The sequence below is a fragment of the Chiloscyllium plagiosum genome, chromosome 4 (genome assembly GCF_004010195.1).
Source record: "Chiloscyllium plagiosum isolate BGI_BamShark_2017 chromosome 4, ASM401019v2, whole genome shotgun sequence".
NCBI classification, from domain to species: domain Eukaryota; kingdom Metazoa; phylum Chordata; class Chondrichthyes; order Orectolobiformes; family Hemiscylliidae; genus Chiloscyllium; species Chiloscyllium plagiosum.
The window spans coordinates 81,301,733-81,316,919 of record NC_057713.1 but is presented as its reverse complement, the minus strand read 5'-3'; the positions used below and the strand labels follow the sequence as shown (position 1 = coordinate 81,316,919).

Below are 15,187 nucleotides of genomic sequence, written 5' to 3'. Positions count from 1 at the left end.
CAACCAGAAAGCAAGTTATATGAGGCTTGGTATTGTGTAACAAGACAAGATTAATTAATGACCTCAGAGTAAAGACACATCAAGGTAGAAGCAACCACATCCATTTAAAATTTACCAGTCCTAGACCTAATCCAATTTAGGCCGAGGACTAGTATTGTAAACTTACATAAGAACAACTAAATGGAGAAAGTTGAGCTAGTTGAAGTGAACTGGATATTAAGGTGGGAGAGAGAACAATACAGAAGCAGTGCCAGATATTTAAGAAGATGTTTGAGTACTCAGAATAAGTATACTCCTATCGTAGATAAAAAATTTCAAGAGTGCCCATCATCTGTGGTTATCTCAAATTAGGAAAAAAGTATCTAACATATTTGAAAAGCATACAATTCTGTAAATATAATGATTGGTCAGAATTTAAAGAATAACAGAGAAAGACTGAAAGATTTATCAGGAAAAAGGAAATACAGCATGAAGAGAAGATAGTTAGAAACAAAAATGGATTTCAAGAGTTTCTGAAAGTATCTAAAAAAAGGTAAAAAGAAGAGTAAATGGGCATTTGATCCTGAGGAGAGAGAATGTGGAATTACAGTAGATAAGATGTACAAATATTTTTGCTTTACTGCAAATGATACAAAGGAAAATAAAAACATTAAACCAATAAATTAGTAGATGGAAGAAACTGAGGAACATAGTGAAATTATAATCACCAAGGAAGCAATGCTGAGCAAACTGATGGAGTTGTAGGCCGGCTTCAGTGGATTCTGGAAATGTTGCATCAGACTGGAATGTAGCAAGTATAACCTTTCTACTCAAGAAGGGAGGATAGGGAAAACGTTTGTTAGTTAACTTGCCATCTGTCAAGGGAAAAATGTTAGAATCCATCATTACTGAGGCTACTGCTCGGCACATGGAAAAGCTGTAGTATATGGGAAGACTCAACATGGTTTTGTGAAAGGGAAATCATGCTTAACTAATTTACTAGAGTATCTAACAATAGGAGACAGTGAGGTCCGCAGATCCTGGAGATCAGAGTTGAGAGAGTGTGTTGCCGGAAAAGCACAGTAGGTCAGGCAGCATCCAAGGAGCAGGAAAATCGACTGGGAGCCTCAAAGATGGACAGATAAATGGGAGGGGGTGGGGACAAGGGACAGTCCACTGACATACTGCACTTGGAATTTCAGAAAGCATTAGACAAGGCACCACATAATAAGTTATTGCAAAACGCAGAAGCATATGGCCTGATTGGTAGGATGTGATGAGTATAGTGTTTTTTTTTAAGATTAGATTAGATTACATTACAGTGTGGAAACAGGCCCTTCGGCCCAACAAGTCCACACCGACCCGCCGAAGCGCAACCCATCCATACCCCTACATTTACCCCTTACCTAACACTACGGGCAATTTAGCATGGCCAATTCACCTGACCTGCACGTCTTTGGACTGTGGGAGGAAACCGGAGCACCCGGAGGAAACCCACGCAGACACGGGGAGAACATGCAAACTCCACACAGTCAGTCGCCTGAGGCGGGAATTGAACCCGGGTCTCAGGTGCTGTGAGGCAGCAGTGCTAACCACTGTGCCACCGTTCTGCAGGTCTCTGTGTTTTATAATGTACATCAATGACTTAGATAAGGGAAGCAAGGCATGTGGCTAAAATTTGTGCCATTGTCAGAAAGTATGATGTGAAGGAGGACACCAGGAGTTTGTGGACTGATATAAATAGGTTGAGTGAATTAGCAAAACTCTGGCAGATGGGGTACAAATGAGAGAAAATGAGAAATTGTTCACTTTGGTAGAAGAGCAAAAGAAACAGAATTACCGAAATGGAATATGTCTGCAGAATTCTATGGTGCAAAGGTATCCAAGTGTTCTTGAGCATGAGACAAAGTGAGTACACAGGTATATCAAGTAATTAAAAGAGAGTGTCAATGGAGTGCTCTCCTTTATTGAGATTGTATACTTTTATTACATAAAGCATTGGTGATACCACAACATCAGTACTGTTTGTCATTTTTGTCTCCTTTTTGAAGAAAGAATGTAAATGCGTGAGAGGCAGTTTGGAGGAGGTTTATTCAATAGATACTTGGAAGGAATATGTTGTCTTATATGAGGAAAGATTAGACAGATTGGGTATGCTTTCACTGCAGGGAGGGATATACTTCAAATCAAGTTACCAGATTCTAAACAGTCTTGGATGTGGAAGTAACATTTCCTCTTGTGGGAGAGTACAGAACTATGGGCACTCCTTTCCCACTCCTCACTTAGTCACAGATGTACAGCACAGAAACACACCCTTCAGTCCAACTTATCCATGCCAGCCAGATATTCTAACTTAATTTTGTCTCATTTGTCAACACTTGGCCCATATCCCTCTAAACCCTTCCTACTCATATACCCACCCAGGTGAGAGGGGTATCAAAGCAGCATGGCACACAGTTAACAAGGTAAATCTCAGACAATTGCACAAGAAAACTCACAAAGCCATGCAGAAAGAAATCTTCCATGAAACTTGATGAATATGACTCCTAGCTGACTGCTGGTAAGATCGAGCCCTATGACACTCTTCCCACTTTAAAGTATATCTTAAAACTTTGCTTTTTGGTCAATATAGCATATCTAATGTGATATGCTGTGAAATTGTTTGCAATTGGTCCTGTTGGGTCTTCGCTTTGTTAACATATGTTACAAAATATAAGCTGTTGTTCTTGGCTTTCTGTATCTAACTAGCTGTCTAATTTACCCATGCTAATTTAAACTCCTCAGTCATTCACTTGTTTATTTAGAGTCATAGAGATGTACAGCACGGAAACAGGACCGTCTATGCCGACCAGATATCCCAATCTAGTCCCACCTGCCAGCACCCAGCCCATATCCCTCCAAACCCTTCCTATTCATATACCCATCCAAATGCCTCTGTCCCTCACGATTCCCTCCAACAACGTGTCCACCACCGACGTCAGGCTCACTGGTCTATAGTTCCCTGGCTTGTCCTTACCATCCTTCTTAAACAGTGGCACCATGTTAGCCAACCTCCAGTCTTCTGCACCTCACCTGGGACTATCGATGATACAAACATCTCAGCAAGAGGCCAAACAATCACTTCTCTAGCTTCCCACAGAGTTCTAGGGTACACCTGATCAGGTCTTGGGGATTTGTCCACCTTTACCCATTTCAAGACATCGAGCACTTCCTCCTCTGTAATATGGGCATTTTGTAAGATGTCACCATCTATTTCCCTACAGTCTATATCTTCCATATCCTTTTCAACAGTAAATACTGATGCAAAATACTCGTTTAGTATCTCCCCCACTTTCTGTGGCTCCACATAAAGGCCGCCTTGCTGATTTTTGAGGGGCCCTATTCTCTCCCTAGTTACCCTTTTGTCCTTAATGTATTTGTAAAAACTCTTTGGATTCTCCTTAATTCTATTTGCCAAAGCTATCTCATGTCCCGTTTTTGCCCTCCTGATTTCCCTCTTAAGTATACTCCTACTTCCTTTATACTCTAAGGATTCATTCGATCTATCCTGTCTATATCTTACATATGCTTAAATCCTTCAAAGTCTTTAGTTAGAGGTGGATGTCCTTGAACATCTCTGAGCAAGGCTATTTGCAGTTCCCTTCTTGGTGTTTATAGAAAGCGGTTACTTTATGACCTTGGAGTCAAACCATACAGTTGAACATAATACAAATTGGATTTTCATATGGCTATCCATATCAAGTATTTCACAATTCATTTCTGATGCAATAAAAATTGACAGACCGAGACAAAAGTTTGATGAACTTGTTTTCTGCTGTGGTCCATGACAATCAGAAGGAAGCAAGAAAAATAACAAACTTACCTCTCAGTTAAGAGCTTGTACTTTGCTAGATTTTTTTTCCATCTATATCCTGATCAAGTGTAATGTTTTAAGATCAGTTATCTTAGCAATGAACCAATAATGATCCTACTATGCTGTTGGTCTTACTCAGCAACATATTGTGCTGAGCCACCTCGAGACTTCACACTTCAGTATCTGTAAGTGATATCTATTTTAAAAACAAAGCTTGAACTGCTTGCTTTGATGGAACTTTCAGTGTTTATATATAACCAAATTTAGCAGTTAAAAATATTTATACTGTGAACACATTAAAACAAAATCTAAATCTATTATTGAACACATATTTAAATATTAGTTTGCTTCAATTTTCACATGACAGGAGATGTTGGGGGCGTTGGTGGGGAAGAACCATTCACATTAGGTCATACCCATTGCTACATAGGCCAGCTACGTACAAATATTGCATTGCTATCTGATTTGAAGAATTATTGCTGTTTACATGGGTATATGAATAGGAAGGGTTTGGAGGGATATGGGCTGGGTGCTGGCAGGTGGGACTAGATTGGGATATCTGGTCGGCATAGACGGTCCTGTTTCCGTGCTGTACATCTCTATGACTCTAAATAAACAAGTGAATGACTGAGGAGTTTAAATTAGCATGGGTAAATTAGACAGCTAGTTAGATACAGAAAGCCAAGAACAACACCCAGCACTGACGGCCAGTGCTGTCAGTTTAATGCACTGCTGTCAGAAATGAAGTGCAAGCCATCCTGGACTACCTGCATTCTATTCCACTTCCCTCCTTATATCAAATCCTTCCTTTCTAATTTTCTATTTCAGAAATCCAAGAACTGCTAATCTCTAAAGAAGTTATGTCACTTAACTTGACACTCAGCCACTAGCTCAGACATTGTAATAGGTCTCACATCCCACCATTGCCGATACACATACAACGAACTCGTCTTCTTTCCCCCTCCACATTCTAACCAGTGCAAGTCTCCTCCCGAACAGTTATAAAGCCATCCTCCCCCATACTCCAGTCCATATGGTTATTCTACTCTCTGACTCCAGACACACTGCAATCAGCCCTTTTCTCCAATTTTTCCTCATTTGCCATGAAGCAGAATCACCAACTTGTGGAAAAGTCCCTGTACAACAGTCACAAGAACATAAACACAAATTTTCAAGTTGTTACTCAACTTCCTGGATCTGCCACAAGACCTGCATGCTTTTACCTACAGTCAATACGGAGTTACACTTGTTTTATTATTCTATACCAAATGATTCAAGTCCACTCAATACCACTATCAAAAAAGTGCTTGAGCTTAAAGAATACTTTGTGCTCACATCAGCCAACCTATCACTGAACTGATAGATTCAATCCAGTGGGCCTAGGGCTGTCCCATCAGTGCCTCCAGGCTAGGTAATCTCTGTACAGTCACTATTGCTGTTTTGAAGGAAGCAATCGCTATGACCTACAGTATGGAAACTGCTGCCTTTGCTGGTACTACATGGAGAAATGGACCATGCCTTCAGCATTGCAACCAATTATCGTCATGTTCAACTACAATATATACATAACACCTTAAACACCTGTATCTGGGCCAGAAGGCCTGGTTTCAAGCCCCAATTGGCCCAGGTACATATTGTAACATGTCTGAACAGGTGGATTAAAAGTTTCTAGAAAATCCCAAGTCAACAACGTAACTGTTCAGCTGATTTATACATTGTAAGTCACTTTTGTACTGTTGGTTATTTAGAATGGATTCTGGATATCTTGGAATTGGGAAACAGAAGTGGGCATTTACATAACTGCTGTCTTATAATGGGCTAGAATTATAGATCTAGTCTGAGATTCTGCAGCCAAAATAATAAAACAATACTGGTTTTAGTTTTCAAATCCAAAAATATAGATTATTCCAAAGACCATTTGCAGATCATGAGAAATGTAATGGGAACCTAAGCACTGTTAGACACAGTCTTGTTTTGAACAGCCTCACAAAGCACAGAAAGGTAGAATTACCGTATAGTGAACAAGAGTTCTATCTACTGGGCCTACCTGATCAGCAGGTAGGCCCAGTAGATAGCATTACCCATTCTAATTACAGTATACTTAAGTTGTCTCCTTATATCTTTCATTTTCCCCAAAATGTTGATTTAAGCTCCCTCTGTAGTGCAATTGATGCTGAATCAACAATAACTCATTTTAGTACCCAAGGATAAATTGCAACTCTCCTAAACAAGCTCCTGCAATAATCCTAAAAAACATTACTGTTACCCATCACCAAAAAGTTTAGGAAATGTTTTATTTGCACTCTTTAATCTTTTCAAACATTTGTTTAAGATGCTTCCACAAAGTATGAAAACAGCCTTTTATTAAATAAGCTTGCAATCATATCCTTTCATCCCCATCATGGTACTTGTAAATTCCCAATGCATTTTCCCACCAATATCCTCTGACATCAATTTTTCAACTAAATGATGTCATTCATGCTATAGAGTGGCATAGTGATCATATCAAGGCTTAAGACTATTACCAGGAGGACTTTCATTCAAATCCCATCATAGCAGACGGTTGAATTGCAGTAGGTTAAATCAATTGCAGTAGGGTAATTGTTGTAAAAATGCAAGTAGTTATGAATGTCCTTTAGGGAAGACCATCGGTTGTTCTTACCTTGTCTGGCTTATATTTGACTCGAGATCCACTACATGCTCCAATTCTTAACTATCCCTTGGCTTAGCAAGACATTCGCTTCAAGGATAATTATGGAAGGGCAACAAACATTGGTCTTACTGGCATTGCCCAAATCCCATGAAAGAATAAAATTGAAAAAAAAACTTGGTGCTTACTTTGCAATTGTTGTCTTTTCAGATAAAAGAGAGAATGCTTTTTGCCTTTTCCATAACATTTTTAGTTAAAATTCTCACTTCAAAGTTTATTTAGGTTTTTTTCTACACTTAGCCCTCTCCCCCTTTTAAAAAAATATTTTTACTTGCTGATTATCAGTGAGACTATGCAATAGCAGAGGTTGAATTCTGTTACCACGAGTCCAGAGACCTAAAAATCACCTTGGTAGAAAATGAGATGTTGTTCCTCCAATTTGCTTTGAACTTTGTTGAAGCACTGCAGCAAATCAACGATGGAAATATTAAGCATGGGAGCAAAGTGGTTTTCTGATGGCCACCAATACTAAAACTTGAACTTAAATTCCACCAGCTTCCATAATGGCCTTTGAAACCATGATCCCAGTGCAGGGCCCTGGGCTGAATTGAGGGCACTGCAAATACAAGTAAAGCACACAACCAACAAAAATGTCAGCTCTTGTTTACAATAATCCCAAATCACGAAACTGACACATAGCAAAAACTGCGCACAGGCTTCATGACAATGACTAAAATCCAAACAAAGGTAAATGGACAAGGTCGAAGATACAAAATCTAGATTTCATTAGGAGGGATGAGGGGACAATGATACATCCAATTTCTCCCCATGGTGCCCACCTATCTTGAAAAGCTTCAAGTTTATCAATGAATACCATGCACTCCCTCTCCAAGGGTATCCAGTGAGGACATAATCGCAAAAGAGAGACAGGTAGTCAAGAACCATCCTGCTCTTTTTTATAAGTGCATATTATTTAACTGTAGTAATCCATTAACTGGACAATGCACCCAATCAATACCAAGTATGAACACTATCCACCAGTTAAGAAAACAAAAATCAAGCAAGGGCTGGAAAGGAGAAACAAGGGAGTGGACTAAATTAAAATGCTGTTGATAAGGAAAATAAAGCACCCCAGCTGCTAATTATAGCAGTTTTAAAAACAAAATTATAATCTCACCACCTAATCACAAACCCAGCTCTTTTTTTTAATATAAAGAAACAAAAATGTTATGTCAACTCTGGAGCAGGTGGGACTTGAACCCAGGCCTTCTGGCCCAGAGGCAGCGACGTTACCACAGTGACTGAAGAAGCAGCTTTTGTTTTGATACCCACCAGGAAATCACTGGTTTGAGAAGTTAAACTATTAACAAATTATAAGCACATGTATCAGCATGCTCTTCCTGAGCTTTTAAATCCTGGCCTTTTGATTTCAAATTGTACTTCAAATGTCAATGAGTTGTACAATGTACTTCATCAACAAGTTCTCCCACATTCACAGAATTTGAAAATTCATAACTCACTTCCACTACCCATGATGAATGAGCATTTATCATCTGATTCCCATCATGTTATTTACATTCTTCTGTCACATCCAATAATTTTTCCTGCCTTTTCCATTCCTGTGCCCTTCTTTCTTTTAGTAAACTCTTCCCCTGATGGTCTGTTGTAATGTATCAATGCATTAATTTTTACTGACCCCTCAGTTTTAATGAATGCTTTTCTACTGGCATAATGTATTTAGATGGGGGCAAACAATTAAAAAGCAATTATTGCATGATTTCTTTTGCAAAAGCTGTTGATAAATGGGCTTTTTCACAGCAGTATGCCTGACACATTCTGAAATTTGGAATTCACAAATTCACCTTTGTTATCCATTAAGAACTTTATTAGTGACCCAAGGCCATGCCATTACAATTGTCTTTATTGCTTAATCACCAATGTGTTAAATCTGGTCTACATATCTACAAGAATGTCACTAGCATTCAATCTTTGTCCTACTTCTTTAGATCTATGGCTATACAGAATCTTATTGTGAGCTAGACTCCTACCTGCAGAAGACAATAAAACTTTTTGGATGACACCTTGGTCATCACAAAACGTAACAAATTGCAGGAAACATTCAACACAATCAACAATATCCTGACAGGCATAAAATGCACAAAAGAGAAGAATGACAACAGACTCCCATTCCTTGATCTGACAGTTGAATGTACAGTTAACGAAGAGCTTCAAACCAGTGTCTACAGAAAAACAAAACAGACCAAATACTTAATTTCAGAAGCAATCATCCCAACACCAACAAACAGAGCTGCAGCAAGGTATTATTTCAACGAGCTACATCACACTGCAACAACCAAGAACTACAAAACAACAAAAGAAAGATGTCTACACAACGTTTTCAAGAAAAACAGGTATCCAATAAACAAAATCCGATGATTCTTCAGAAATAAACCCAAACAAACAGACAACACAACCAAAAACTACAGCCACATTACCTTACATCAAAGTCATATCAGAAATGACTTCCAGACTATTCAGATCTCTTGGCATCATGATAGCCCACAAACATACCAACATACTTAAACAACAACTAATGAATGTAAAGGATCCATAAGATACTACCAGCAAAACTATCATTTACAAGATACCATGCAAGAACTGTAAAAAAATACACATTACATCGGACAAACAAGCAGGAAACTTACACCAGGATACATGAACACCAACTAGTCACCAAAAGACACGACCCACTATCACTAGTTTTCATACATATAGACAGACAAAGAAGGACACCACTTTGACTGGGACAACACACATATCCTAGGACAGATGAAACAAAGACACACATGAGAATTCTTAGAGGCATGGCATTCTAACCAGAACTCTATCAATAAACACATTGATTTAGATCCTATCTATCTTCCCTTGAGAAAAAAAACAGAAATAACATCACCCACCTTAAGAAACCAAGGCCTATAAATAGAGATGCGGGACATACTACCAGCGCTTCACCGGAGATTCTTATTGATGTTACCTAGTCATGGTGACTAAACATTTGAAAACAAGCCTTCCAGCTCAGCGAGATAACTTGCATACTTCTTGGATCTCTTGACGAGAAACCCCAGGTTTCAATGAAAACAATAATGTCTGGATCCCATGAATTGCAAACTTACTGATTTACTGCATACAAATGCTTCATCAAACCCATCAAATTTTCACGATTCTCATTGAAGACTTCCTCCAAAATAATGATACATCACTCTGGATGACATCAGTTCACTCTGGAAGTAATGCAAACCTGAAATTTCACCAGGGTAAACCGTTCTCTTTAAAAGGTGGTCATGATTGTCACTCCTGAATTGAAAACAGGTAGGTCTTTTCATTATTGTTTGACCCTATTTTTGTCTGCTTTGCCCGTAGACTCCCATCAACTCACACCATTTGCTGTTGAGGTGCACCAATTACTGAATAAATCAGCTCTTGGATCCACTTAAATCTTTTGTTATCAAGGCAATATTTTCTTGTTGTTCATCCTCATCATATTCGTCCCCAGTCCTATCTATTTCACAAGTTGTAAATCTATAAATTAACATAAACACAAGTTTCAACTTGTTCCTTCTGGACTCTTGCTTTGTCCGGAAGCCAACTTCCCGCTCACTATTAGATATAAAATCCAATGAACATTACCTACTCTCAAATTAACATTGACACTGATCTGGTTGGCCTTCTAGGGATCTGCATTTCTAATGGTCCTACATCAGTCCTGGCTCATAATAACTTTAGAATGAAACTCGTGATACTAAATAAGAACTAGGGCCACATTCAATGAATGATTTGAAAGTGAAATAATGAGATGGTACTGCATATTGAGAGAGACAAAATTGACAAGGCAGGGCCTTCATGGTGACCTCAGTACAGGAACTGAACCTGGTCTGTTTCATTCTGCAAACCAGCTGTCAAGCAAAATGAGCTAACCTACCCAGTCAAATAGCTGATCTTGAAGAAAACTGCCACAATTATATACAAATACTATGCCATCGGCTTCTTCCTCTGTGGAAGCTTATTTCTAGCATCATGCCAAAGGAATGTCCAGACATCCAGCAAAAGTAATGACATCAAGATAAGCTGCCAATTACATTGAAATATTCTCACAGACAACTAACAGAAAAATAGAGAGTGAGGGCTGCAGATGCTGGAGAGTCAGAGTCGATAAAATGTGATGCTTGTGTGTGTCAGGCAGCATCTGAGGAGCAAGAAGCTAACGTTTCAGGCATAACCCTTCATCAGGTCTGGGGAGGCAGAAGGGGGATGAGCTATAAATAGGGGGGGATGGGGATAGGTTGGTGGGATGGTGAGTGGTGGACAAAAGGTAGCAGGTGATTGTGATAGGTCTGTGGGAAGTGTGGTATGGATAGGTAGGAAGGAAGATGGATAGGTAGGTCAGGTAAAGAAGGCTGTGCTGAGTCAGAGGGTTGGATTTGGGATGGGTTGGAGAGATTTGAAAGTGGTTAATTCAGTGTTGAGGCTGTGTGGTTGTAGGCTGTTGAGGCAAAAGATGAGGTTTTCTTCATCCAGTTTATGGGTGGCCTTGTTTAGGCAGCCCAGAATGGACACATCATTTGAGGAGTGGGAGGGAGAGTTGAAATGGATGGCTACCAGAAAGTGGGTTTGGTTGGTCTGTATGGACCAGAGACTTTCCCTTGAACCATTCCATGAGTTTGCACTCGGTCTCTCCGATGTGGAGGAGCCCACATTGAGAGCAATGGATGCAGTTAAGTGAGGTTCGAGGATATGCAAGCAAGGGAAGGTGTCAGGTATGGAGAAGGGTTTGGTGGGGAGTGTGAATGCCTCAATCGCATCTTCTCCATTTCTCGCACTTTCACCCTTGAACCACACCACCAACCACAAGGATAGAATCCCCCAGACCTAGAATTCCACCCCACTAATCTCCAAATCCAATGTATCATCCTCGCCATCTACAGTCAGACCCCACCACCAAAAATATATTTCCCTCCTCATCTCTATCTGCATTCCAGAGGGACCAAATCCTCCATGATTTGTTTGTTAGGTCCACACTTCCCCCTAACACCCCTCTTCCCATGCTGCACCCACACCTCCCCCCTCATCCCCATCCAAAGGAAAACTCCAAATCTGGCAGAGATTTCCTTGCATATCCTTGAACCTCATTTACTGCATCCAACTTGGATTCACCACTTTCCAAATCTCCCCAACCCATCCCTGATTCAACCCTCCAACTCTTGACCTGACCTACCTGTCCAACTTCCTTCCCACCTATCTGCTCCACACTTCCCACTGACCTATCACAATCACATGCTTCTTTTGTCCACCTATCAGTACCCCATCTACCTTTTCCCTCGTCCCACCCCTCAATCTATTTCTGAGCCACATTTCCAGTCCAGATGAAGGGTTATATGCAAAACGTCAACTCTCTTGCTCTTCAGATCCTGCCTGACCTGTGTCTTTTCCACCACAGAAAAATAGAATGATGGAATCTGTTTACTTTTTAGGTTTTTCAGATAACAAAATGAATGACTGACTAAAAATCATACATTGTTCCTTTTTTTTAAAATGTGAAATGTAAGATTCAGCAAGTATAAAATTGAGTTTTGAGGGCCAGTGAGGCTATTTGGCTGAAATAAAATATATTTAGATAGCTCATTATGTTAATAACACTGTCTCTAGACACTTCACATGAGCATTATAGAACAAAAGTACAAGATGTTAGGTCACGTGAACAAAAGCGAATTAAATGAGGAAGATTTTAAAAACAATGTTTTAAAGGAGAAAAGCAAGGTAGAGAGACAATGAAGGGCAGGTAGGGTATTCCAAAGCTTGAAGCCTCAGCAACTTTGATCACAACTAATGTTGGGAATGTACAACAGGCTAAATTAGAGGAGCACAGATAAAGGCCATTAGAGAGATGGTGAGCTGCCATGGACAGATTTGACAATTGGTAATTTACTAAAAAGAAACTGGATGTTGGTTTTACCACGGACCTATGTAGATCATTTAGCAAAGAGATGACTGTATGAAAAAACTGCTCCAAGTTAAGAATTAAGACAACAATTTAAATTCAAAATATCAATTAAAGCCTAGTTGCACCTCATTCTGCAAGAGGCAAATAGGACAAGTTTTTCTTAAGGATTCTTTCAGTGAGAATAAGATTAATATCAGTACCCCATCTACCTTTTCCCTCATCCCGCCCCTCAATCTATTTCTGAGCCACATTTCCAGTCCAGATGAAGGGTTATATACAAAACGTCAACTCTCTTGCTCTTCAGATCCTGCCTGACCTGTGTCTTTTCCACCACCACAGAAAAATCGAATGATGGATAAAAAAAACTGTATAATCACACAGCATTTTCTGAGCTGCCACATTTAATTGTACGTACTATAGACATTGCTGTCAGTTTTCAAACAGTCATAATCGTTGAACACGAACATTACCAAAAGAATCCAACTCACATTTACTGCATTTTTCATGTTTGCAGATGATTTGCTCCAAAGAATTCAACTGCATTTGTAAAGCAGAACATATCTGTGGTATTTGTTGGTTCTTTCTGATCTACGGCTTCTCTTTTAGAAAATGACATTTACAACTCAATTGCAGTTCAAAAGAAAATGCAGCTTATTTAAGACATCTTCTAAAATCCTGAACTGATTTGGTTGTTTGAAGCAATATACAAGGAAAGCCTTGAAAACTATAACGGTGTCATCAACACCCAATGATATGGTGATATGGTGCCTAATGTGATTCAAAATCACTGTGGAAAAAATGAGATAAACTTTAATTCAGCTACAGCATCAGTTTGAATATTACAACTAGCCACAGTAATCTAGCCAACAGAAGGATAAGGGTAGAACCATCTCTAATCTTGTCACCAGAAATATAATTTTAAAGAAAATATAAATTGTGCATTAACAGCACTTTCATTTTGAACTTTAGCTAGGATGTATTTTCTTTAACAGCAAATGTAGCTTGGTTTTTTGCTAGTATAAAAGAGGCTGCTCATTTCCAACAAACTTAAGGACCAAATAGTCTCCCAGCTTGAATCATTGCAACTTTATACCAACACTCATACAAATCATTCACTGTCCAGTAAAGGCAATTTACAAAAGTCAGCATATGTACCTGGAGGCACGCTTGACCTGCACAGTTTCAATGTGTTAAAAAAGTCCCTGCAGCTATTCCCATTTACCCCTCCAGTTGTAAAATATCAAAATTCTTAAATTATGTTCCATAATCTATGAAAACTGTACAATGTATAAATAATATGTTCATTACAGAAACAATGCGTTTGCATTAACTAGGCTTCGGCGGGGCGGGGGTTGGAGGGTGGAGAAAACGAATTTTAAGAGGAATTTCACACACATTATGGAGAACAAACTTGACTACAGCAGGTACACAGATCAGAATACGATTTTGTCCTATAAACATAAATGCTAAAATTCCATACTTACACAGCTTACTGTAATAACGACAATTACATCAACAGAATGAAAATCAAGCACTAAACTATCATATAACACGCGTGATCTGTCAGAATCAAAGCTGAGCAATCCCTTAGAATTAGACAACTGTAACAATTTGTTCTTTCCAATAGCAACATCACCTGTCACTTTTAAAGGCTTGGGCCTTGCTTACAATCTAAGGAAAACTGAAAAATCACCTATCATATCTTCATGAGTTTGGGAGCAACACCTCCCTTATATGTGGGACCAATATATAAGCATTCCCCTCTAATAAGAAAAAAAATGCACTGTGTTAACAACCATATTCATCCCATTCCTGACAAATGCACGTGGACTCGGCTTGTTTTTCAGCCTATCGAATGAAAAAGCACTATTTTCCTCAACGCTAGCGCGAAGCATGAGAAACGCTGAGGGATCACATACAGTCATCAACTCGGTGTTACTTACGTTTCATCGAGATCTATGGCAAAGGAAGAGACCGCAACGCTCCGGAAGGCTGTAACTGCAACAGAACAGAGACAAAAACACATCTGGTCAGACAACACTCGAAGAGACTCACATCTTGGATGATCACTCGTCTTCTTTTAATGTAAAACATCAGTAATGATTCAGTAGAGGTGGAAAGAACAAGCCTCACGTACCTCCCCACAGCAACAACACAAGATGCACCACCGTTCCCAGTACACTCGCTGCCATTTTGCTTGTGAAGAGGCTGAGCCTGGCCAATTCGGCGCATGCGCTCAACCGTACGCCCCGCAGCGGCTCCGTCGTCATGGAGACCGGGCCTGGTCCACCGGGCGGATTATGGAGGTATTCACATTTGGCATGGTCAATGCTCCAAGCTAGTCTTTTGTTTCCGATCTAAAATGGAGACTCAGGCGAAAGACAGCAACTCCTGATGGAGTTGTGTGCCGTCCAGAAATGCACTGCAGGCATTCATCTTAGACAGCATCTTCCAAACCCACCACTTCCATCTAGAAGGACAAGGGCAGATACATTGGATTACCACCACCTGCAAGTTCCCCTCCAAATCATTCAACATCCTGACTTGGAAATATATTGCTATTCTTTCAGTGTAGCTGTGTCAAAATCCTGGAATTCTCTCCCCAATGGTGTTGAAGATGTATCTACACCACGTGGACTGCAACAGTTCAAGAAGGCAGCTCACCACCAACATCTCAAGAGCAACTAAAGATGAGCAATAATTGCTG

General features: G+C 39.7%; 1 protein-coding gene across 2 annotated transcripts in view; it reads right to left on the bottom strand.

Moving 5' to 3' along the window:
• Positions 1–14,973, bottom strand: part of tmx3b (thioredoxin related transmembrane protein 3b) — a 125,927-nt gene extending 110,954 nt beyond the window's left edge. Inside the window, exons 1-2 of one of the 2 annotated variants that reach the window (XM_043688478.1) lie at positions 14,618–14,973; positions 14,424–14,478 (exon numbers count right to left, since the gene is read on the bottom strand). In XM_043688478.1, coding sequence (XP_043544413.1) covers positions 14,424–14,478; positions 14,618–14,750 — 188 coding nt within the window. In that variant the 5' untranslated portion in view covers positions 14,751–14,973. Of the gene's footprint in view, positions 1–13,964; positions 13,984–14,423; positions 14,479–14,617 lie in introns of those variants that run through there. The other variant, XM_043688481.1, reaches the window with a different exon arrangement.
• Between the last annotated feature and the right edge of the window lie 214 nt (positions 14,974–15,187).